Source organism: Aquila chrysaetos, chromosome 1, assembly GCF_900496995.4.
Source record: "Aquila chrysaetos chrysaetos chromosome 1, bAquChr1.4, whole genome shotgun sequence".
In the NCBI taxonomy this organism is placed as follows: domain Eukaryota; kingdom Metazoa; phylum Chordata; class Aves; order Accipitriformes; family Accipitridae; genus Aquila; species Aquila chrysaetos.
This window is the reverse complement of record NC_044004.1, coordinates 65,941,675-65,967,838: the sequence shown is the minus strand read 5'-3', so window position 1 is coordinate 65,967,838 and position 26,164 is coordinate 65,941,675. Positions and strand designations below refer to the sequence as shown.

At 41.2% G+C, this 26,164-nt stretch overlaps 1 protein-coding gene across 1 annotated transcript; it reads right to left on the bottom strand.

Moving 5' to 3' along the window:
- Window positions 1-4,237: 4,237 nt before the first annotated feature.
- On the bottom strand, window positions 4,238-15,398 carry LOC115333739 (glycerol-3-phosphate acyltransferase 3-like). The gene is given in 12 exon segments (XM_041125993.1): window positions 4,238-5,129; window positions 5,598-5,677; window positions 6,823-6,951; window positions 7,723-7,808; window positions 8,151-8,206; window positions 9,603-9,718; window positions 10,578-10,671; window positions 11,600-11,689; window positions 12,383-12,457; window positions 14,507-14,612; window positions 14,615-14,773; window positions 15,380-15,398. Coding segments are annotated over 12 exon segments (1,125 nt in total). The 3' UTR covers window positions 4,238-5,014.
- Between the last annotated feature and the right edge of the window lie 10,766 nt (window positions 15,399-26,164).

The following is a 26,164-nucleotide window of genomic DNA, read 5'->3' as shown; positions in this document are numbered from 1 at the left end:
TACCCTTTTAGCAGAGCAGCACAATATACTTTAAACATGAATAGTGATAATGTCCAAATAACCTCCTCTTAGGCCAGAGATGAAAATCCAGAAATATGAGCCAGATGTTGAAGCTATTTCAGCCTGCGCATTTAGTTTAAAGGGGTCAAAGCATAAATCATCTTTACAAGTTCTACTACCAGCCAAGGAAAACTTAGGTAATAGTAATGCGAACATCCAAAAACGTGCTTTCAGAGGACTCCTTCTCAAGCTCTGATTTTGGAAGCCTGCCTGAGGAAGGAGAGGCACATTAGACAGAGTGACCCAGTCTTTATGGGATTCTGAGAGCTGCCCTCACTTATTCAAGGCTTCAGGACTCTAAATACAGGGGACATGGCTCCAGCCTTCAGCCCAGTGCAGAAGCAGGATAGTGCCCAAGTGGCTTAAGGTCCTGGACCACCCCAGGACCCATGCTGTGCACAAAGCTTCTGCATTGCACCTTGGACATGCTGTGTGAGTTTTATTAAGGACCTAAAGGTGGAATTTATTAAATATATCTGGTTTTCCATCCACACAGCTGATCAAACAGTGATGTCTTCAAGTTAGCATAAGCAGCTGTTTTGCCTCTCTGTCTCTGACTCACCCACATAGCAAGAGGGCCTGATTTTATTCACTCATTCCACTATACACTTATTTTCAACTCATGGCCCACTCACTGCCTTAGGTATCGGAGAAGTTTGGGATGAATGCACCTAGGACTGCTTTGGTTTGTTTCAGTTTCATCAACATGACACAGTAGTGCAACAGCAACAGTTAGCATCAACTTAGATGCTTCATACATAGGTATTAGCCAGCAGCACCAAATTACAAAGCAAGGCTATGATTTACAATGTAGGTCTTCCCGATGCTGATTAGCTGTACCAGAAGGCCCTCATATTTTATTTGGAGAAGAGGCCACCCAGTCAATTAAAAGTGCAAGGCTCATTGGGTAAGGAGCTGAAGGGCAAATACATTAAATAGTAAACAATAGAGGAAGTTTGTGCTCTTGAGGAAGACAGAGCTGCAGGCTTCTCCAAGATGATGATTTATCTTGTCTGTGTAGCTTGCACAGCTAGCAAGTAAGAAAAATTGAAAAAGAAAAAACATTACTTACACTGACAGATTTTTTTTTTTTTTTTTTTAAGTTTTTGGTTTTTTGTTGGGGTAGTTTTTTGGTTTGGTTTTTTTGAGTGCCTGGTCCACTGAAATATTACTTCTTTTCCATCTAAGCCTACCTATTGGCACAAGCTAGCACAAGACTGTGCTGCATTTGATCCTGCAAAGGTATGGAATGAAAAAAGAGCTCAAACAGTTTAGAAGCCTGGTTCCTGCAAGACCAGTGGAAGATAAGCAAAGAGGAAGAGTAACACAAGTGTGAGTTCTTTGATTGTGAAAAATAAGCTGTAGTTTACCAGCTTCCCACTCACATGTTATCATGAGAATGTGTTCTTTTCACTGTTACCATGCCCTCCTGCTGGAGGAGGAAGACACACTTATCTGTGGTGTCCTTTTGGAAAACAATACATTTCTCCACAACCTCAGCACTCTAAGGGCAATATACAATTTCAGTTAAAAGCAATTGCCAAGGCCACTGCTGATAAATGCAAACAAAATACAGAATATCAAGAGAAAGGGGGAGATGGAAGGTAGGTAAAGAAAGCACCACCAAAAACCAGAAACATTTCTTCAAAGCAAAGCAAGACAAAGTAGTCTCTACTTCAAGTCAGGTTGGCATTTTTACCAGCAGCTAACAAAGCACACCTCACTCTTGTCATTGACAAGTTTGTGGGTTCATCATTTGCTTTAAATTTCCCTATTCCATACATGTAACTACTTACTTCACAGTTTTTAGCTTTTGTCAAAACAGCCAAAAAACGGCAGATAAAATATAGACAACCATTCCCCCCACAGCTCAACAGGTGACATGTAATACTCATACATTCAGAGGTCTGAGCTATATACTTTTACAAGACTTGGAGTCATAACTATGACGAGGATCATGCATCCAAGGGCTCTTCTCTTGGTGAGCTGGGGAACTGTTGCAGGACAGGAAAAAAGGCATATCATCTCCTAATCTCTTACAGAAGCAGAGCCCAAATGAGAAAATTTCTGTTCCAACAGTTCTTCATCTTCCCATCTTTTCCTGTCTCTGGCCCTTCTCCTCGCCTGTTCTGTCTCCCCTTTTACCACTGAGCAGGAAGGCGGCACACAGTAGTGTGGGAAGGATGCTTCCAACACTTGTCTTAACCCCTTGCATACAACTGCAGTCTCCATTAGCAACTCTCAGACATCAGTCACACAAAAAGAAAAACTCCCAATTTTAAACTCTGGCACACTGAAGAGATTTAACAGTTATCAGGATAGTCTGTCACATTCGTCAGATTTTTATACTGAGAAACCACATCAACAGCTTCAACAGACATGGAAGTACAGCTTCCGACAGTCAGGAGCAAGCAGACCTCTTTCACAATAGGAGAGCCTGAAGCAATTTTCCTCTGTAGACATACTGCTAGCACTCTCCCCACCTGGGTGGCTAATAGCTTTTTAAAAGGGCAGTTTCTCCTACTGCTTACCTATGACACCAAAATTTGGACTGACTGATCCACCAAGAGAATTCACATACCTGTAGCAACTAAACCAAGGGATGATACACCAGGCCAGGCCACAGAAGAGGAGAGCTCAGTTCTATGCTACTTCTGTCCCATGCAGCCTCAGGGCAGTTATCACTTCTGTTAGCCCTTCTCCTGAATATTAGTTTTTTAGACTCTCCAGGCTAGGCAGTGTTATATCTGCGCATGTGTCTTTCTGCACGGTGTATCTGTGCTCACCACGACAGGTCCTCCGTCTCTGCTGAGAACTCAGTCAATGGGCTGCTGTCATGTTGTCGTGGTTTAAACCTAGCCAGTAACAAAGCACCACGCAGCCGCTCACTCACACCTCATCCCTGGCAACGGTGGGATGAGGAGAAAATACAAAGAAAGGCTCGTGGGTCAAGACAAGGACTGGGAAGGATCACTCACCACTTATAGTCACGGGCAAGAGACAGGCTCAACTTGGGGAAGAAACAAAAATCAATTTAATTTACTACAAATCAAAACAAAACAAGGATATTAGGAAGTAAAACCAAACCTTAAAACACCTTCCCCCACCCCTCCCTCCTTCCCAGGCTCAACTCCACTCTCGATTTTTCTCTACCTCCTCTCCCCCTGGCAGCACAGGAGAACAGGGGATGGGGGTTGGGGTCAGCTCCCCACACCTTGTCTCTGCCGCTCCTTCCTCCTCAGGGGGAGGACTCCTCACTCCTCCCCTGCTCCACCGTGGGGTTCCTCCCACAGCAGACAGTCCTTCACGAACTTCTCCAACATGAGTCCTTTCCGCGGGCTGCAGTTCTTCACAAAATTCCCTGGCATGGGTCCTTTCTGCGGGCCAAGCTTCAGGCACAGACTGACTGCTCCAGCTCAGGCTTTCCCATGGAGTCACGGCCATCTTCGGGGGCATCCACCTGCTCTGGCATGGGGTCCTCCACAGGCTGCAGGTGAGCATCTGCTCCATCATTCACCTCCATGGGCTGGGGGCGGACAGCCTGCTGTCTCACCATGGGCTGCAGGGGCATCACCTCATGCGCACCTCCTCCCCCCTCCCCCCGACTTCTTCACTGACTTTGGTATCTGCATAAGTGCTCCTCACATTCCAATCCTGCTACTCACTGCAGGTTCCCCTTCTTAAATCTGTTCTCCCAGAGACGCTACCACTGTCACTGATGGGCTCAGCCTGGGCCAGAGGTGGGTCCGACTCGGAGCTGGGGAAGCTTCTAGCAGCTTCTCACAGGAGCCACCCCTGCAGTCCCCTCCCCCACTACCACCCCCGCCCCCCAACCCAAAACACATGTAAACCTTATTAACTGTCCTAACAGACTCATCTGTCTTAAAGCAACTTGGGCAAAATAACAACTATTTGTGTGTGCTTCATTAGTGACATTCAGATCATTAAAGGAGCCAGATTCTTCCATGTGCGAGCTACTTAACAGGACCGCAAATGTTTTATACAAAGAAATACCATAGGTGACAGAAATATTGCCATCTTAGATTCTTTAAGTGCACTTGCTCTATTTATTTTTGGAGGGTGGGCTTGTCAAGAGGGCAAATCAGTAGCCTTCACATCAAGTGGTAACACAAGCAGGTGGCTATCCAGAAATAGTTGCAACAGAGGATAACAGAGGTCGTGTCATAGGTTTTCTTTAATTTCTGTAACGCATTCAAACAGACACAGGAAGGGATATAGCAAAATCAGAAGACACAACATAATTTAAAAATACAATATGTTTTTCTATGACATTGTCCTTGGCTGTAACTAATTTATCCCAGCATCATATGCTCAGGCATCAGGGATGTGCTGCCCTGGACACTGTTCTGCTGTTTGTCAGTGGGACCCTGGAAAACTTCCTATATTGCCATCCCTGGTCTTCTGACATGGAGAGGAAAGTCAGCAACTGCCTCTTTCCCTCTGACATCCAATACTTCCTCTCCAACTTGCAATTTGGAAAATGTATTTTGGTGAACTGCTTAATGTCTGCTGACATCAGATCTATCTCTACAGCAACACAGTGACTGTGGCTCACAGGAAAACTGCTAGTCCAAGTCATTGACAGAGGCTAGGAGTACAGAATTGTTTTATTATGAGTTAAGAAGTTACCATTTAAGTCTTCAGGGTAACTCAAAGATTTAAAAAAACAGTGCTTTAATGAGCCTAAGTATTTTTATTGCAGATTCTTCTCACTCAACATCAGAGAGAATTTTACTAGCATATTGTAAATCTTCCTATTTATAAAATGATATCCTTATTTAATAAAAAATATTATCTCTTTATAGTTTCCCTGCTGTGTCATATGCAAAATATCTTACAGGGACAGAAGGAAAATATGTTGGGTTTAGTATAAAAAATAGCCCATTTTCTGGTGGAGATACGTCATGGAAAAATGAGATAAAATAAATACCATTTAACAAACATTTCCATTTCCCACAGTTCCACTTTCTATTACTATCTGGCAATATTTATTCTGTTGCTCTTCCTTGAAAGACTCTTTGATCTTTTTCCTTTTCAGTCCCCCATCCCTGAAAGACACAGAAAAGAAACAGCCTTGAGCTCACTTCAGGGTCAAGGCAGAAAAACATTACAATATTTAGACTACATAGTCAAAGCAGTTTTCACCCTAAATGCTGGCTTTTGCAATACAATGCTAAATGATCTGTACTGCCAAGACTTACCACACAACACAAGTAATGCCTCTCCTTTAATCCAGCATTTAACAGGCAAATAATTTATTTTCACCAAATAATACCTGCTGGCTAGATCCACCTGTCAGCTCCATTTCTCTTTTTATACTATATTAGTCTATTTATTCTAGTAGAACTGTCCAAGGAATAAAGTAGTATTTTCTGACTCAGAGTCAGTAAGGGTGATGGACTACAACCCAAGCAAAGCAGATCTCGAAGAAGTTTTAAAAGATTCCAGGCTAACGTCTCAGAATACAGAACACCTAAACATGCTTTAAACTTAACCTCAAAGGTGTTGCTTCTCACCAAGGAAGCACAGACATTCCTCCCCGAGCAGCAATGACAGCCTTGACTCTGTTGGCAAAGTGAACAGCATCTTCCTCTTCCTGAAAAAAATATATGAATCATTTGCTTTACAACTTAAACATTTTCTCCATGTCTCACTTAAAGACGTACTTTTTGTCAGACAGCAGGCACTTGGGTTTATGCCAGGCCCACAAGCCAAATGTGACCTGCAGGGCAGTTCCAGCTGGTCCTGGGGAATGCCGCCTGGTTTGCCACCATTCAGTGCCAAAAAGAACTATGTGGGAGGCTCTGTGGTTTCTGGGGCAATCATCTCAGACAACATGCAGCGTGAGGTCACAGGTCTGGCCAGAGCAGGGGATGCATCTGCTCCCAGTACTTCAGTATCAGTCTGAGGCTGGGAACACACTAACAGGATCACCTTGGAGGAGATGGGGTGCCTTGAGCAGGGTTGGGGCCTGGTGTATTTAGGATCGGTGAATTATTGTGAGTTCACAGAAGACTGCCTGAACTGCAGAGGACTAAAGATACACACACTACAGCAGCTTCCCTGCCAAGACTAGGGCTGAGCAAAGACTGGGGTAGGCAGTACCAAACTGGGGCATTGCTGGAGCAAAGGCCTTGACCACTTTGCCAGCATCAGGTCAGTATCCAGGGGCAGTGGGCTGAGAGGCTGTGCCAAGTTGTGGGGTAAAGCTGCTGGGCAAAGGATTAGCTGGATATTCTGCAGGGCTGAGAAACAAGGAGGTGGGTGGAAGCTGTGCAGATGGAGGTAAAGGGGGGACACAGAAGGCAGAAGCACCCCAGTATGGAGTGAAGAGAAGGCCTAAATCTATATATCACTTCTGGAGTAAAAAAGGGAGGTCAGTGCCAGGCTGAGAGGCAGGAATCCTGCAGCATAAAGCCACATTTTAACATCTCTTCTAGTCTCCGGGACCAGAGGAAAGCAAAGCAGCTGCACCCAAGTAAAGAAGCTGTTTGGGAACAACAGGGAACATGGTGCAGAAATGTCTGAACCTCTGCAAGTGTAGTTTTTACTTGAAGATAACTAACCCACATAAATCCATGCTCAATTAATTTTGAGGCTACAGTATTGCTTTCTGGCCTTTGTCCATTAAGTTGTCAATAAAGATTCACAAATGTAATGGCAACACGCCGTGCGCAGTAACGCACACTTCCTCCCAGACAATGTTTTATGAGCATTTGCAAAACATGAAAGTGCAAATACCTCTTTGACCATTGGTGGCAGGTACCACAGATTACAGACAATAGCCCAGCTGGTCATCATGTTAAAAATATAGGTCATCATGGAATACTTTGTGCTGTTCCAGAACACATCTTCAAAGCAGGGGTCATACTGGAAGACCAGAAGAATAAGTGAAAGGGCATGATCTGCTACTTTAGTTTAAATCACGTAAGCTGCTCTTTTTTTGGCCACAAAGTCACAGTTCAACTTGTTAAATCAAGGTCAAATCTAATCACACCTCCTAAAAGCAGCAGTAAATTCAGAGTAAAGCTCCACATTTCAACATTTATTAGAAGTTTATAACAGTTAACCTTTACAATCAATGCAGGACCCCAAACTGTGACATCTCTACTATAATCAGATAGATCTACTCAAAATGTAAAGACTTGTCATCTACAGATGTGCTGACTACAAAGGTTTCCTTGAAAACGCTCACACCAGTTCTAACTTCCGTAAGATTAGGCAACATTATAGTTCCAGAAAAAGTAACTAACATATCTAGAGCTAGGGTGACTTGGCTAAAGCTACTCAGAAAGCTTTGGCAGTGCCAAGAAAAGTGCCTTTATCCCCAGAGCACACAAGAGCCAGGATCCCTAGGACAGAAAGAGCAGGCAGGACTGAACACCCAGCATAGCAATTGCCAACTGTGCTCTTCAGGTTGCTCCTAACCAGTTGTAAAGACACTCAGTGAAACACTGCCCATACTGTACTGAACTGCAAGACACTGTGCACCATGAAAAGATTCCATTTTCTCAGGGCTTATTCAGTACCTTATTCACACAGAACAAACCCCTTTTTAAGGTTTACATATGAATAGCTTCTCTGACATGAGAAGCTTCTGCAAATAATCCTTCCGCATTTGGAAAACTGCAGATACATTACCTTGATTGCTACTGGATGGATGGTCCCTCCTACCTCAAAGCTTCCCTTCTCAAACATCATTACTGATGTGTTGTTTATGCAGGTACCTGGCCAGAATTAAAACAGATGAAGAGTTTAATCCACTCTAAGTATCACCAAATGGATCCTAAACTGTCTTAAGGAGACTTAAGTTGCTAAGGGAGAAAGTAAGCTATAGTTCTGAAACAATCGCAGAGCCTGTTCTCTCTTCCATTATGCTATATGCTAAAGCAAACAGACTGTCATAAAACTGTTGTAAAATATTAGAATCTGACTTTTAATATCTCACAAGAGCTAATTAATTCTACAGAGTAGAAACAAACACCTCACTTGTAAAGACTGGGTATAATAAACTGCACTCAGTGGCAAGAAGTGAGAAGAGCAATAAAATCAATATAGTTGTTTCCTACGTTCCAGGAAAATTAAAATGGGTAATTTGGCCTTATCTGCAATGTCTTCTCTAATTCTGTGGAGAGAAAATAAAACTTCAGTGTATACTTCATTTTCATAGAAGACTCATATTTGTATTTGACCAAGAATCTAAACATCCATTACCTCTTACATAGGACAAGAAAAGCGCTTGCCCAATTGCCCTTTGCCAGTCAGTAGCCTCAGACAGGGTATGTGCTAGTTTCAGGCCTTTATCTCAGAGGTTATCTCTTGCTAATTGCAAAAGTAGGTTTTCTACAAATTGGTATACAGTTTTATTTCACCATTTTAACCCAATTAACACAAAGCCAGAGAACAGTGGTACTTGAATCATGTAAAAATCACTTCCCATTTATCTTTGGCAGGTTCCAGCTATGAACACAGTCAAACTTTTGACTGAAGTATCTTCCATATTTCAAGTTTTCATGCCTTCTGGGTTCATAATATCAGTTTTATACGTATCTAATGATTCTCCGCACCTAGTTAAGAGATAGGGCACTATTTTATTACATTTGCTGTATCACTTAAAAACAAATGTATTACCACTAAGCAGATTACTGACACACAAAATCTGTTGTTTCATGAGACACTTGTCTTTCCTATGACTCAAGAGCATGCAGTTCCTCTCCAGTCTGCATTAAAGAACAAAAACAAAACATCAGATATCAAAAAAAGGAGAGAATGATCCAGTACGGGGGGACCTTCTCCATTTTTCTAAGGACAAACTGTCATAGACACTTACTTAATGTTAGCTGCATTGCACCCTATTTCATGAAGATTTAGGATGACTAAGAACAGTCGCTGTAAACACCTGAGAATATAAGAACTGCCATACTGAGTCAATCCTGTTCATGTCCCTAAAGTCCAACATGCTGCCTCTGCCAGCAATCAATACTGCAGGCCTGGAGAGCACTATAGGCATTAAGCAAACAGGACACTTCTCCAGGATGCTCTTTCAGCTTCTAGCAGCTAGGTGGTACTTTGGTAATTTTTTTTTTTTTCCCTACTATCAGCCTGCCTTTATCCTGTACTTACAACAGATATAACCAGCTTCAATGTTTGGTGCCAATGAAAACTGTACCAGGGGAAGGCATGATCTGGAAAGCAGATGTGCTGACAGAACTCCGATTTCTGTCCTGACATCCCCGAATCATCAGCCTCAAAACTGAATGAACCGGCTCCTGCCTGTGGCAGGCAGGGTGATTGTGGCAATGCGGAAGTTCCCAGAGGTTACAGGGCAAATGATCAAAAGTCCAGTAGATGATTGCTACACCCTGCACCTTCATTGACGGAGCAGTTCCAAACCTTACACTGATGACAACCTACAGCTGCCCACCAAAGAGAGATGCAGAGTGAGAACAGTCTCAACCCACAACTGGACCTCACAATTACTAGACCTGAAGGACAATTAAGCAAACACCTCACCACCTTACTTTTTCCTCACCAGATGACGGTCTTTAATTTCTGAGCATTCAAACAAAACACGCTGACTGGTGTGCATGCAAGATTTTTGAATAAGCCCCAAAAGCCCTCCGTGTGCTTGGCCAACCTGCAAGCCCAAAAGAAACTAGTTACTATGCAAACAGACACCCACACTTAAATGATAACATTCTTGTCCTGGTTTCAGCTGGATAGAGTTAACTGTCTTCCTAGTAGCTGGTACAGTGCTGTTTTGAGTTCAGTATGTGAAGAATGTTGATAACACTGATGTTTTCAGTTGTTGCTAAGTAGTGTTTAGACTAAAGTCAAGGATTTTTCAGCTTCTCATGCCCAGCCAGCGAGAAAGCTGGAGGGGCACAAGAAGTTGGCACAGGGCACAGCCAGGGCACCTGACCCAAACTGGCCAACAAATTATTCCATACCATGTGACGTCCCATCTAGTTTAGGAACTGGGAAGTGGGGGCGGGGAATCGCCGCTCGGGGACTAGCTGGGTGCCGGTCGGCGGGTGGTGAGCAATTGCACTGCGCATCATTTGTACATTCCAATCCTTTTATTATTGCTGTTGTCATTTTATTAGTGTTATATTATTAGTTTCTTCTTTTCTGTTCTATTAAACCGTTCTTATCTCAACCCACGGGTTTTGCTTCTTTTCCCGATTTTCTCCCCCATCCCACTGGGTGGGGGGGAGGGAGTGAGCGGCTGCGTGGTGCTTAGTTGCTGGCTGGGGTTAAACCACAACAATTCTGAACACAGACACATCTGTTTCTAAGCTCATTCACAAATTATACCAATCCTCTTGGTCAAAAGTGTGCACACACCTGCCTCTATCTATTATTTTGCAGTCCTAAACACGAGTTTGAATGCTATCAAATCCCACTTTTTCTACCAGTAAGTTTATCCTCTTACCCAACACTACATTTACAGGCATCTCAACATTACCAATATTTACCAACTCTCTTGTTCATACCAAGGAATAGCATCCATCACTGGCCAGGATTAGAACATCTAATGGAGATGTGTAGTTGGCTACACAGATGCCTCCTTCCTGCGGTCTGTTTTCTCTGCAGTGACAACCATAAAAGTAATTACTTAATGTTTATTTTCCAGACTACAGGCCCCAACAGGTCACCCATCCAGTGAGCATACATCCACAACTGAGACTTTCAGTGACAAAAGCATTTCGGGCACACAGCTCATCTGCAGATCCGCAGAGAGTAGAACACCACAAAACATTTTAAAATACTAATATTACTATGATACAAGTTAAAACTTCTCGCAGTATATTACAGCAGGTAAGTCATCTTTCCTCATACTTTCAAGAGTCCCTTCACATTTCAGTAGTTTTGGCATTTCACCAAAACCAATTTCCTTCCAGCTGAGAATACAAGACTTCACTGGAGTAGGCATTTTAGCTGCAGACATTACCATTCATAGAGGTATATATCAAAGACTACTTGGACACTAAAACTCTAAAAGCAAAGACACTATAGCATGATTTTGTTTGTTTTCTAAAGCACACACACACACAAAATTTCAGAAACCTCCATTACATAAATCTCCACCAGTAAGCAAGCAAGATATTACGAAAACTTACTGAAATACCGTCCATAACTTACTTTAGGAGAGATTGTGAAGAACTAGTTACCAAACAAATTGGCTAATAGAACAGTTGAACATTTTATGGTGATGTTCTTGTGTATGATTATCACACGTTCATAGCAAACATTGAGAAAAATATCTAAATGTATATTTAATCAAGAACACAGTACTACTCCACCTTCGCATACGCTGCCAATACACAACAGAAAACACAGTAGGGCATGCCAACATCTTGACGGAGTCTAGATGATCTAAACAGCCTCTTGGATCAAATTGCACCATCATAGTCTCCATGCAGTAATGGAATAAGAATCTCGCTCTGAAACTTGAGACATTGAGTACTGTAAGAAATCAACACCAAACCAATGAGAGCAGGGTGGCACCACTCACCTGTTGTGGAAATGAACAAGACCACACAGACATCGGACACCTAATGTGGCACATATCATCTGATCCTGGTTGCTCAGCCAGCATTTAACTCTAAAATAAATGGAGCCATAGATACATTTCCAGTTCTGTGTAGTCACTCACAGAACAATGTAATGTCAACTCTCGACATTACTCCCAATAGCTGTTATTACAAAGACCATACTAAGAAGATTCAATTGCACTAACAATACCATGCAGGAGGAGCTTATCGGGTATCAAAGATATTCTTGGTGCATTCTTCTACTGTTACGTATTCTAAACCCACCAGATTCAAAGCAGAGAAGGTAATAGTCAGGGTTTTGTTTTATAGATTTTCTCTGGAAGCAGCTGCTATTGACTCATTCATTAATATTAATTAAATATAAAATTTTTTGCTGGTGAATCATGTTTGAGGCTTTTTTGCACTGGCAGGACATAACTATCTCACTGTATTAATACGGAATTGCTCAGGACACATGATTTACTTGCCCTATTTTGACTCAAGTAGAGCATGCTCTTTATTTTCCACTCTAAGACATGCTTCCATCAGTATCTATCTGGCTTACCTTGCATGTCCACTTTCAGATGCCATTGCCATACTCTCTCATAGTGCTCTATGAGTTTACAGTAGAGAAAAAAAAAAAAAAAATCACCCAATAGTTCACATTAATCCTCCAGACTCGAGCAGATTTATATTCCAACCCACTAATTCAAATCCTTAAAGAAATAAAAAGGAAATGGAAAGAGCCTTCAGCAAACACCTACCTGCCATTTGGAAACTGTCCTACTACTGTAGTGGCCAAGACCAGCAAGAGGATGCTGAAAACAGCCAAGCAGACACTACAAAGTAAAATAATCTTAATTAAATGCTAAAAAGCAAAACCGGAAGAGCAAGCAAGAAAATCTTTCATTTAACCCTTTGATCCATTTCACAATGCTTCCCTCTACAATTAATAGCATCTAATTAGCAATACAAACCAGTTAAGGCCAACAGGATAATATGAGCATGTTTTTACTCAATCAATCCTGCACTGAGTACAAAACCTTGTGCTGCCTGGAGCCTATCTTCCAAAAAGCACCATGCCTTGATCTGAAGCTATCACATGGTAAAGAAGCCACCGTGTTCAAAGAAGATGGCAAGTAGTGGCTAGGGTTCTTCAATGCAGGTGAGATTTCTCAGTGCCAAAAGGGACCCATCATTTCATTTTTAAAAATGTATCTAGAAATTTCAGTATGTATTTCCACCCCAAGCAGTAAGCTACTATATAATCATGAGAATTAAACATCATTGGTTACTAATGGCTGAGCAAAACCAATATTGAAGCCATTTCTACATAAACGTTGTCTTCTTAAGCTGCATATCTAAGTTTACACGCAGGCATATGTGCTCTCCTATGTGACTGACTGGTATGAAATCCCTCTATGCACTGCAGCTATGTTTTGAATATACAGTACTCCCATCAAAGGAATAAGAAATTTTAAAAGCTCCTGCTCTTTACAAAAACACATAAATATTTGTAACTGTTTGGTCAATATGATAAAAGGCTGGTTTTGCTTAAAAGAAAAGTTTAAAAGTCTGAAAATTTAATACATTCCAAGTGGATGTCTCTTTTTTACTTCCAGCCCTGTGCTCCCAGAACATTGGCTCTGCTTCAGATCCCAAGTGTTCAGCATACAGTCTCCCTGTCTCTTATTCAGACAGGCAGAGCCTGATCCTTTCAGTTGAAACAGTTGTTACTTTACATAACAAAAAGATCTGCAGATCATTTCTATAAATTTTTGCTGGATTTTACAAACAACTTAATTACTAATAAAACATATGGAACATGAGAAATGTACATCTTCAGCACCTCTTTTTTTTCCTTTTGGGGATATTTGAGTTTTAATGGCATCTTATTGTGAGAAACTGAAGGAGTTAATGTCTCAAACATTGTGGAGGGGCAAGTTCTACTTAACAACTAACTCAGTCTAGCAAGAACCACAGGTGAAAAGAAGCCCATCAGCGCTCATCAGCAACAGGAGGGGGAGCGTGTGCTGGAGGGTGCACAGCTCCCTGTTCTGTTCTGCTGTTCTAATATGCTGAACAGGGCAGCTCACCATGTATGGCTAAAGATCACGTCTGCAGGGAAGGGGAAGCTACTCCCCAAGCCCACGGCCCAAAGGCTACCTAATTAGCCTAATGAGTTCGAGTGCCTGCCCAAAGGAAGGGCAAGGATGATAAAAGGACACAAACTGAAGACCCTTGGATGCAAGCCCACTGGAACCGGACCCCTTGGCTGACTGAACCAATGCTAGATCCAGAGCCGGTGACATCTTTCTCTTTTCTCTGTCTCTCTTTCCCTTTTCCGTAATCCCTGCACCTCATCCCTTTAGACATAAACTGTTGACCAAGTCTGGGACTAGGAGTGGATTCAGCCACCCCTAGGCTCCTCACTGAGAAGAAGTCTCGAAAGCAAGGGGGTCCACTCTGAACCTCGTGACTCAATGGGAGGGCTCTCCTTATTGTCTTCCCTGAACTGATCCCCAAATAAGCAAGGCCTGTAGTATATGTTTGGTGATGTATGGTTAGCACATGTTGCACTGTTTACTGATATAGTTTCATGCCAGTTTTTGTTGTGAGCATACCAATTTTGGTGGTGAGCATGCCAATTCTTGTGAGCAAATAAAAATTGAGTTTTGTGAATTAAAGGATCCCTGGTGTCATTTCATCTTAATCCTGACCTGGGAATTGGCACACCTGAGTCATCATCCTGAGAAATTGGGACATGACACTTATAAAACAAAGTCATGCCAGGCTCTCCTTGCTGTACTAGTCAATAGCATATTATTTCACATCTTTTCTAAAAAGTAATATGAAAAACTGATCCCAGCAAATTACTTCTGGCTCACCGAAAAGGCATCAGGAGACAATACCAAATTAGGATCCCAATGACCCACACAACGCTCAGTTGCCAGCTGACATGGTGCAAGTTGGCATTGGTTCTGGTGAGAATTCCGACACCAGCTCCTCAGAGGAGAACCATTGGGTGACTTCGTCTTCTGCAACTGCCTCACATCCCTTCTTGGAGAAGTACATAACATCAGCAAGGTTGACGCGTCCCCAGCACTAGTCAGCAATGTCCTCTTCCATGGAGGTTTTCTCTCTCTGGATGATCCCTGCAGGAGGAAATGAGTCTTCCTTCCACAGAGTGGAATGGACAATATGGATTCCAAAAAGAGTAAAATACACATGCTTTTTAGAAATAGCTCTCCTCCTACTCCAAGCACCATAATTACATTGTTATGCCTCATTTACGTACTGGCATTTAGTTCCACAAGTTATTTCTCTAACCCTTTGCCATATAACACCACTAAATTGTTGAAGAAAGGAGAAAAGCATTCAGAGTAAGTTGCAAATAAAACCTTGAGCACAACACCTCCTTCATTGTCATTTACCAAACAACATATGTACACACACCTAGAAAAGTCAACAGTGCACTGCCAAGATTGCAGACCCCTCCTGGTGCCTTGACTCAAATTGAGGCAGTGTTTGTATAGTTGTTGTTCTTGCTGCTGTTGATTAGTTTTACTTTTTCCCAGCTGTAACGAACACCTTCCTCTGGTATTTTTTCTCAGACTCTTCTCTCTTCCCCGATCCCTTCTCATTTAAGGGTCACTTCACTACCAAGAAACTTCAAAGTGTCTAGATTTTTCCCTGAGATATACATAGCATAACACAGAAGCATTGTGCAGGAAGAATGACAACACATTCATGCTCCCTACCTGTAAAATTACGCCTCATAGGACGGCCACACAGCAAGTCTCAGTGATGTCTGCTGAAGTCACTCTGAGACCAGATTCTTATCTGGCTGTTTACAGTGACTAAAATTGTATTGATTCATACCAGCTAACACTTGGCTTTTTGTTTGCCTTTTTTTTTGGGGGGGGGGGGGGAGTGGAGAACGACACATGAGGGCAGGTATTGGATAACATAAATTAAACATATTTTTAATAATGCATATTTAATCTTAACCAACATACTACCCCCTGAGCAAAATCACAAAACTTTCCTCTAGCTGTGATGTACTTAAGGAATGATGTACTTAAGAAGACCACAAAGGTCTTGTGAAATAAGATATCCTTTGTTATACACAAGGCATGCCTTGCTAACGACTGTGCCCCTCAAGAAGAAATAAAAGACTGATAAGAAGGGAACATCCTACCCCAGGAGGCACCGAAAAGTTGAAAAATTGCTAATAGGCATGAAGTCAGCAAAAATCTTTGATAACCGGAGGAAAGGTAAAGGCGGCAGGGGGAGATCACAACCACCGACTCAATTCAAGACCAAAAGACTTACCCCCCTACTCTCCTTGAGCATGCGCTGTAGAATAAAAGAACACTGTACCTTTAATTCGAAGCAGGGAAACTTTAACCCAATAGAAACTGTACTAGATAAGCGACTACCAGTAATAGTTTGGGGGAAGAACTTTGGAAATTGAATATGTATAACTGAACTGTATAAACTGCTTGCCCATTTAGGCGTGAGGTGTGCTAACTTTGTGGATTACCACCTAGCCCCCATCCTTGCGCAAACATGAATTGGAATAAAATACCTCTGCTCTGTGTGTATATTGGCATTTCACACACCGGGTAAACGACCCCATTTGTGGGACAACAGCTGCACTTCAGTCAAGCCTTCAATGTCCAGGAGATCAACAGACCTGAAATTCATTAGCTGACAAACCAAACAGTCTATATGACTAATGACTAAAAATCACACTACAAATAAAAGGATTATTATGAGAACTTAACCCAGTCCCTTCTTGCGGAGGCACAGGACAACACACACAGACCAATGTGATCAGGTGAAGCCCCCTTTACTAGAGCATCAGACATCATTTTATACATTGGTTACATCTGTACATGCGTTTAGCTATTTTACTATTGGTTACACACATTATTCACGCACTGTCCACGCGTCCAGTTACACTTAATGATTGGTTATATCAACACTGTACAGGCGCATAAACATAAAACATAATTGGTTATACTAACTAAAACATACGAGACTTGTCTCAGTCTAATTGGTCAACATAAACTGCCGAATTGAGGTTGTTTGTGCCAAGTTCTCTTTATCGTGGAATGCGCACCTGTGTTTTTCTAATTGGTATCTTTCTTATTTTTGTCTTCTGTTTATTCTGTTCAAGGCCTTCTAAAGGCGTCTGGAATGCTCTTGTGACCGTTAGCTAAAAATGTTCCCACAACACCTTTTGGTCAAAGAAGAAAGGAAAAATAGTTGGGAAGAGAAAAAAAAAAAATTAATCTTTCACATTTTATCCCCATGCCTAGAGAAGAGTCCAAATTGTAACTGTGATCAATGGGATGGTGTAGCTCCTTTACTTGAGAGACCCTGGCTTTTTGCATGCTAGGAGTTACAAGAAGCAAGAGAGATTCCATACAGACCAATGTGAAGGGCAAAGAATACTCATTCCTCTTTATCTTGTGAAGAGAGAGCTAATGGAGTCAGAAAGTACAAAATATTCATTAAAAGAGGGACAGTTTGCCAAATGCTTATCAGCTATGTCATTCTCTACCCACACTAGTCTCTAACACCTTTTATTCAGAAGACTCAATCATTCACAGATTATCTTGCTTATAACATACTTAAGGTCTCTTTTGCAGGTTTGTAACTTCAGCAGTTATTTGCCTATCAAACTCCATTTTGGCCATTCTGGTTTTCTTAACATCAGATGCAATTTATGTTTCTGTTTACTCTTTTCTAGATAAGATATTAAAACAGTTGCCTTTTTACAAGACAAATAGTGCTGTGTCACCTTCATTCAGAGATTTTACCAGTGGATATTACCTTCTGTGTTTTTACTCCCTCCTCAATCTGCAGGGTTGCCCACTGTTCCCAAAACAAGAAAAGTAGATGTTGATGGTTTTCATTTTGTCATTTCCAGGGATTCTGTAATCATCTTAGGTGAACTGTCTGAGCCTCTTTTATTGAAGCCAGGTCTTAGATTTTAATTTTTCAAATTCAGCCTGAATGCTGTCCCGCATGCCTGTTTCATTTGTTACACAGATTACCTTTTGCCATTGTCAGGAAAAATAGTTTGGCTCAAACTTCTTTTCAGGACACAGGCAGTTGGTTTTTTCCTGGGGCTTTTTGTTGCTTTGGTTGTTTGTTTGTTTGCTTGTTTGTTTGTTTTTTTAAAAACAAACAACCCCCACCCCAGACCCCCACAAATTACTGAGCTACCTAAGAGACTCTATAAGGTCCATGGGTCCAAAGCTCTCTCTTCCCCAGTTAGCTTCAGACAACAGAATGATTCAAAATACTATCACTGACATTAGAGACATGCTAGAAAAAGATAGATCTGAAATGGATTTTAAAGAATAAGAGATTACCTCAGCTTTAGGGCATTCATGCAGTTTTTGTTAAAAGAAGACAGAGGAGGGACTGTTTCATATCTATGGCATTTTGGAAGTAGTAGTTTTGGTAATAAGCTTTCACCCTTCCCTGTCTTTACCTTTTTGAGCTAAACGAAGTTTCTCCTCCCTGTGCAGAGCAACATAAAACTCCTCCATTAGCAAAACCAAATATACCAATATGCCTAATTTTTTAAGTTTTCATGTTTTTTAATGTTTTCATCATACATATATATAGACATATAAATAATAGCTCTCATGAGGACTAGATCTTCCCTTATTTACATCAAGATATCTGCCCTAACAAAGGACACAGGATGCTTGGATGTAGGGTCTGCTTATTATTAAGGAATCAGTGACCCACTCAACTTAGGCCCTCACCTCCTATTAAGGCTTCCCACCTACAATGGATAAGGATACATCCTTCTGCTTCAGGATAAACTCTTGCTAAACAGCTTATTTCCCTCTTACTGACACATACGGCCATTTAAGTCACCTCGATGCTTGATCTCAAATAGTCTTCACCACGTTACAACATGTTGCAAGTGCCAGCAACATTGACTAGCTTTTTGCCATCCTTAAGTTTTGCATTCTCTCTACCAGCTCCTTCTGTAGCTATTGAAGTTTAAGTCACTAACAAAAAAGGGACAATTTATCATAGCATAGTTAGGATATTTTAGTTACCCTTAGTTGACTTTTTTTACCAGCCATCTTAAAAGGAAAGAAACGAAAAAGGAAAAAAGCAGAATTGACAGTGATGTGATATTTTAAACTCCATGCAAACTATCTGTTATAATACCACGAAAAAAAATACAGACCTTCACCTTGTCTATACTTTCCAGTTATTCCCTAGGAAAGGTAGACTGGTACCTCATCTGTCTCAATCTTTTGCAATACATGGAGAGTCCTTCAGAAGTGGGGAGCCCAGGGATGTCATGAAAATAGCAGTCCACACACTGAGAAATGAAAGAATATACAGCACAGGAGCAAGAATCTTGCAAAAGAGAGTAAATGCAGACATGTGCCAAACCTAACCTCTTTATAATGCACTGCTGGTCCTCACCTTTTCCCCAATATCCTTTAGGATAGTTGTATGGCATGAGGGAGGAAAAAAAATAAGTGTCACCTAGCTTGGCAAATAAAGCCCTTTGCCTTACTCTCTGCTTTCCTGCCTACCACCCTTATCTTGCCCATCACTGTCCTCCTACATGAACAGGCACCTGCCAATTGTCAAGCACGATCAGAAATGAGCTTGCTCATACTGTCTTGAGGGATTTGGAATACCTCAGGGAGGCTGGCTTTTGAATCCCAGGTAGAAAAAGGGCGATATTCACTGACCAACCTGACTCACAAAAAAGTTAACTAGTTCAAACGAGCAAAACAATTCATAAAGTTGACTAGTAAAGTATAAAGTCCTGCCAGGCTATTACCTAGTGCCTCATAGCACAGAGAAACAGTGGGACAAAAGTGGCAGCCTGTAATTAAATAGTCAGCCAAGGCTACAAAGGCAGAGGACAAGGCAGATGAGGAAGAGCTTTCAATAGGCAAATGGTTACACAGGGCTTGTTAACTTGGAAAAGAGCTGGCTGAGACAGTGGATGACAGAGGTCGACAAAGTCTGGACAGAGCTGGTGCATAAGGAACAGTTATCTATTTTCTCTTCTAATACAAGAACTGGGAAGCATCATATGAAAGTGTTGGGCAGCGTGTATGAGCAAGAAAAAGGTAATACATTTCCATAAAACATAGTTAAGTTGTAGAGTTCATTGTCCAGGACATATTGCCAGAGATTAACTGAAATGGGAGCAGTTACATAAAAACATGAATGAAAATCATCATGGGACACAAAACTTTCCTAACTCAGGAGTCAGCATGGAAGGCTGAAGCAACAAGCAGCTGGGAGGATATTCCTGGCAATACAGCCATACGATCACCCAGCTCTTAGGTTTTTCATCAAACAATTGAGTTGACGACTGTCAAAGCCAGGCTACCTGTCTAGGTCAAACTCTGGATGGACCCAGCAGAGTAGTTTCTATGTTCTTCTGCATTTGGTGGCATCTGTATGTTTAATTTGTTTTTAAAATATGAAATAAGGCTTTGTGATCACCTTTGTTTTGCACAGTATTGAGACAGAGCTGTCATGCTGGTCTTTGTTGCAAAACAGTAATGAAAGGATGTATTAAATACCTTACAAAAACACAGATGTTGCAACTAACACAGAATTTAAGTTTTAAATGGATCAACTTCATTGCTAAGTTTGCTGACTGAATGAGAACTCAGGTGCTGTGCTTTCCTCCCTCCCATTTCTGAAGTGATGAGAACACAAGGACTCCAAACATCCAGCAGGTGATCCCATCTGGAAGACTGAAGACTTGACAGCTTAACTCCAACAGCTCATTTGTTTAAAGCTTCATATAATTACATCTGAACAAAATAAGGGTGCCTAATACTTCATTATATTAACTACTTTCTTCACAGTACATGACATGAAAAGCTATACAATATGGAACGTTCATTTTTAAAAATCTCACTACTTTTGGTTTTTCCTCCCTTTTTCCTTTAAGTACAGCTTGGTGTGTTGTTCAGTACTCCATTTTTCTGTACTACCTCATCTCTCATGTTCTCACAAAAGCCTTTTCTAATCACTCATTACACTGGCTTTTTTCGATCCTCTTCTTGGCTTCATTCTCATATGTGACAAAGGCCTTGGGGCAATTACTCCATGTAAAGTCTTCTGATACAATTACAAAGAGAAGGTCAGTAGGTTTTTAGTGCAAGCTAAGAATCACCATCTAAGATCAAGCACCTATGACCTTTTCATCCAACAGTCCTTTCTGTTTGGCTTCATTTCCCCTTTCACGTCCCAAACAAGAACCCAGATCAAATGATCTGTGTATTATATTGCATGTCTGAGAGGATGTGCAAGAAGTGACTGTCCACAATTGGATGGTGAAAAGCAGTCACAAATCTCCTGGCTGCTCTAGTGAGGGCAGATGAAATAGGTTGAGAAGGGTCCCAAACATTTGTTTGGGATAAAAGCGCAAGTATAATTTCTTTGTTTTTTGATGCAGTGGCTAGCTCAGGATAACGATATATTTGAAAGCACAGCAGTGAGCTTCTTCCACTAGCTTAAGTGTCTGCAACATCTGCCCACACTCCAGTGGGAGTTTACAGCATATTAGCTACCTCAATGTACAAGTGAGCTATCAATTCAAAAAATATCCATGATTATTAGCTGGCTGATGTCTTTCCTACACGCGAGTATTCCTCAAGAAACAACAACACTCCAATTTCATTCAGAAACTCAGATCTTGTAAAATTCCAGAAGATTCTTGGCAAATGGAGCTACAGTTGTTTAACATGTTTATTTGACTCTCCACAGGCCTGCGAGAGCATGGTGTAGATTTCATTCTAGCAAATGCATTTTCTTTTGCAGCTGCAACACTGAAGAGCTGGAATAACATCCCTAGCACTGCTTTGCTAGTATTGTCATTTCCATCAAACCCTATTACAGACAAGCAAATACAAAGCTTAGAGAAAACACATTTTCTCATAAATAAAAACTTACAAGCACATGGGAAAGAACAACCCTATCAGAAACCAAACCAAATTAATCTTTATCATTTCTAGAAATATTTTAATGATAAATTAATGGTAATAATAGCCATTATGGGCTAACAGTTATGCAACTGAGAAATTACTGCCTCGGAGATCTTTTACTATTATACTATCCAGATGGCCTCAAACCCCCACCCCCTCAAAAAATCACACCACACCAAAAACCACCAAAACAAGAAAACAAAAACAAAAAACAAAAAACCAAAAAAGCCACAAACAAAAAGAATCCCACAAAAATTTTCAAACCTTGAATCTCGCTTTTGTAAAAAGGTTTGTTTTATTTCTAAAAAACAAGTATCTAAATTCCTTGATGGAGAAGCAGCAAAGGGTATGAATTCCTTCCATACATAGATTACATCTTGCCCATTTGTTCCGGTCACTGTTCACACTGCTAAAACACTTCAGTGAAGTCAGGAAAACAAAATTACTTCTCTCATCATATGCCACCATTACTCATTACTTAGTAATAGATCTGCAAACTTGGGCTTTATCCTAAAACACCTAGAGCTCCCAGCAAATTCAGTAAGGGCTACAGATATGCTTTCTTTGAAAACACAACTTTGAAAAAAATATCTTTTGACTTTAAAGTCCTTGATTTCAGTGTCTACTCTTATTTTTCTCAAATTGACAAAACATGGAGGAAAATAAAACATGTTTTCTCTCTGCCTCCCAATTTGCGTAGTCATTTAAAGCTGTAAGAAGCAAATATAAACTGTTTTCAGGTGAGAATTTTTCTATTAATTTTGCTGGTCTACATAACAGACTAAATCAAATGCAACACAATGGAGAATCCAATCATAGCGCTCAAGGTTGGATTTTTGGTGAAACATCAACCAGTTTGGTACTTCCTAGAGTGCTGATATTCCTGCAACATGGTCAGTATTGTGCTAATACATGACTAAGCATTTGCTCTTAGCATTTTCAGCATAGCTGTCTGGTAAGGCATCCTATTTCACTGTTCAGGCTAGCAACAGGAACCAAGGATGGTCTTTGTGCGTTATCCTGTTAGCAAGATCTCAGGTAGATAATGTCACGGCTAGAAACAAATCAACACTTCAGTAGGCTATCAATGTCAAGCTGTTCACTTTTTTGAACGTAGGGCACATAAGCCTGCCTTAAAGCTAACTGTATTCCAAGCAGCAATTTCAGCCATATTCTGGTGATTGAGCCCCAGGACTCCCAGAAGAGGCCCAGCAATTGCATGCACAAGCTTTAATCCAGCATTTCCCAGCCCTATCCTTACTTCCGAAGAGCCAAGTGAGCCACAGCTCAAGCAAAGGGAACCTAACATTCCTTCCATCCTCTATCCCTCCCATTTCCCGCCAAGACAGCTTTTAGTTACTCTTTTGGCACGATGAGAAGCATTTGAACAATACTTCAAAGAAAACAGCTGAAATTAATCATAAGATGAAAAGAGAGGAAACTCCTTTTTTGCCCACAGGACAGTTAGGGAACAACTTTCAACTAAAGAACAAAACAAGCTAGCCCAAACTTCAGTACCTGGAGCTGTGCTCTTCCTGTTATTAGCTGCCATGGCAATGGGGAACTAGACATAAAAGGCTATATCTGATTGCAGTAACTTAATTACTTCTTTTTTGATAAATTAATCTGCCACATTGTGAACACAAAATTGTCATGCTCATAACCTGTTACGAAAACTGTGGAAAGAAAAACATTTAACGTGCTTTTCAAAAGAGAAGTACCTTCCTATATTAAGCACCCACTGAGTGGGTCAAATGTCCTTCAAAGTTGGGAAATGCACAGGGGAAAAAAAAATTCAGAAATTGTTTTAATGTCTGCCAACTACAGCAGCAAAGCTGTCCAAAGACCTCCTCAGGTTTGTGTCTGATATGAGAGAGCCTGATGAAATCAATTCCACATACAAGTGCCACAAGCCTCTTAGGGTACCAATAAGAATTTAATTAGCATACCACTGGCTGATAAAAAAAAAAAAGTATCACATATAAAAGCTAATATTACATGTAGCCACTGCAGGCAGTCATTTCCCATTGACATCAGTATCTGAAAAAAACGTAACCCCTAAAGTTTGCAGTCATGTCCACTATGCTAAATGATGTTCATACCGCTGAAGACAGTCCCTGCCCAAGAGCTCCTAATCAGTACTCAAAAAAAAAAAAAAAAAAAAAAGAGAGAGAGAGAGAGAGAGAAACAGAAGAATTATAAGACAGAAATAAGACAGAATTAGCAAGGTAAGATGGTTATATTAACTGTATCACATTGTTACGGACATGTTCTACTGCACAAATAGATGACTCTAACAGCTTAATAATAACAATAGTAACGATACTAGTAATAAGGTCTCTGCCACAAGAAGAAAGTATATTAATGAAAAGCAGGTTTATGCCAGAAAGACAAAGTTAATCTAGTGGAAAACGGAAATGCTTCACTGTTCAATATGATGAATTCACAGCACCTACTTTTGGCCACTGATGGATATGAAAAGTCAGACCTGAAAAATTAAATGCAATTCTGGCTTATTAAAAGCCCCAGAAAACTTTTATTGATATCAGCAGAATTGGGATCTTAGCTATGACCTGTTCATCTCTAGAAAAATTACACTTTTAGAAGGTCGCATGGATTCCTCAAGTCTCGTATGGCAGAACTTGTGACTGCTGGAGCTCCCAGATTCACAAGTGGAAGAAGCAAACACATAGAGTCAGTATTCTTACCTAGAACAGTACTCATTAATAACATGTAATTAAAATAATCCAAATAAAACCACTGAAACTTATGTACATCTAAAATACACGTTCTTGTTAGTTACCAACCCCCATAAACTAGTACATCTTTTTATTTATATTGACTTGTCACAAATATAGCATGAAGTATTCTAACCATCTTGAACTAGAAGCAATAAATCATGGAATCTCTACTTTAACCCAAGAAAACCTCAAACTGGTACCAGACTATAACCCAGCACATAACTAGGGATCATTAAATACACCATTCAAAAGAACTATCACGTAAGTTAAAGCTGCGAACAACACATCCAAGTTAATGGAATTTTTTCTGCTGACTTTTATGGCATCTATATCAAACGCACAGATTTTTATTAAACACATCCTGTAATAAACACATACCTTTTTAATCCAATTCTCAACTTACCTCTAACATTTTTATTACAATTTTCACATAGAAATGAGAAATCCCCAATGACACTCTAAACATTGAAGGCAACAAAACTAACACCACAAACGAAATTGTCCAGATAGACAAAATATTGCCCTCTGCAATGCCAGAGCCCTCTCTATTTTCTTCCATGCTTGCTCCTTCAAAATGCCAACCCACTGCCTTTCTGAGAATATATGCTCATCTGTAGTGCAGAATCCAGCAAGCTTCAAGAGACAGAGGCAAATATTCAGATTGGGAGAAGGGGACTCTTTCCCTCACTAGAGCAGTTAAAGAGGCTGAAAAGCTGCATACCTCACAGGATGTTAGAGTACAGGGTCCTTTCCCTCTCTTAAATTCAGTCCTCAGTGGGTCACCTCCTCCGGAGGGAGTAGCCCAAAAGGCCACAGTTAGGAAATGGTATGCATAGCTAGAAGGAATAAGCCAACTGCTCCCACTAAGGAAGGGTCCGACTAAGGTTTTCAAACTACGGCAACCTGTAAACCCTGACCCAACCTTGCTGGGTCAACCTTCTCTGATTGAGGAGGCACCTGAATTCATGGCAGGCTCAGATATGCAAGGAGTGTGGTTCACAGATGCATCTGCCCATCGAGTGGGATCAAAATGGCAATATAAAGCAGTGGCATTGGAGATTGGTACTGGGAAGAAAGTCGAAGAAGAGGGTGAAGGTAGTGCACAAGTAGGAGAACTACAGGCTTTATTACTGGCCGTAGAGGATGGTGCTACCATCGTCTATACTGACTCTTACGCAACCTTTAAGGGTGCTACAGAGTGGATATGTCAGTGGGAATCTAGTAAGTGGGAAGTAGGTCATGCGAAAGTGTGGAGGACAGAGGACTGGCAGCGTCTCCTAGCAATAGGGAGATCCCGACCTTTAAAGGTGGGATGGGTGAAGGGACATGCTCGGGATGGAACCCCAGCTGCGAAATGGAATCAGCAGGTGGACCACCTGGCCCAAATCAGGATGGTCACCAGTGAGAAGGAAGATTCGGACAGACTAGCAGAATGGTTGCATACCAAACGAAGCCACTCAGGGAAAGCAGATCTCTATTATGAATGCCGATCTTGGGGTTGGCCAGTGTCTATGAAAACCTGTGAAGCAATTCTTACAGCTTGCCCGCAATGCTGAATAAGGCTTAAAGCTAATCACCCAAACCAAGCTCCGGCCCAGCATATCAGACAAGGCAAGGCTCTTTGGAGCACATGGCAGGTTGACTTTGGTCTTCTGAGACCATCTCACAGGAGTGGAAAGACTCACCACATCAGTGCCCGGTGGATAATACCAGACTTCTAACCCTGTGACCCAGTTTTAAGACCGAGGCCTAGTTTGTGCTTTTTTACAGGACCATGAAGGAACGAGTCATTCCA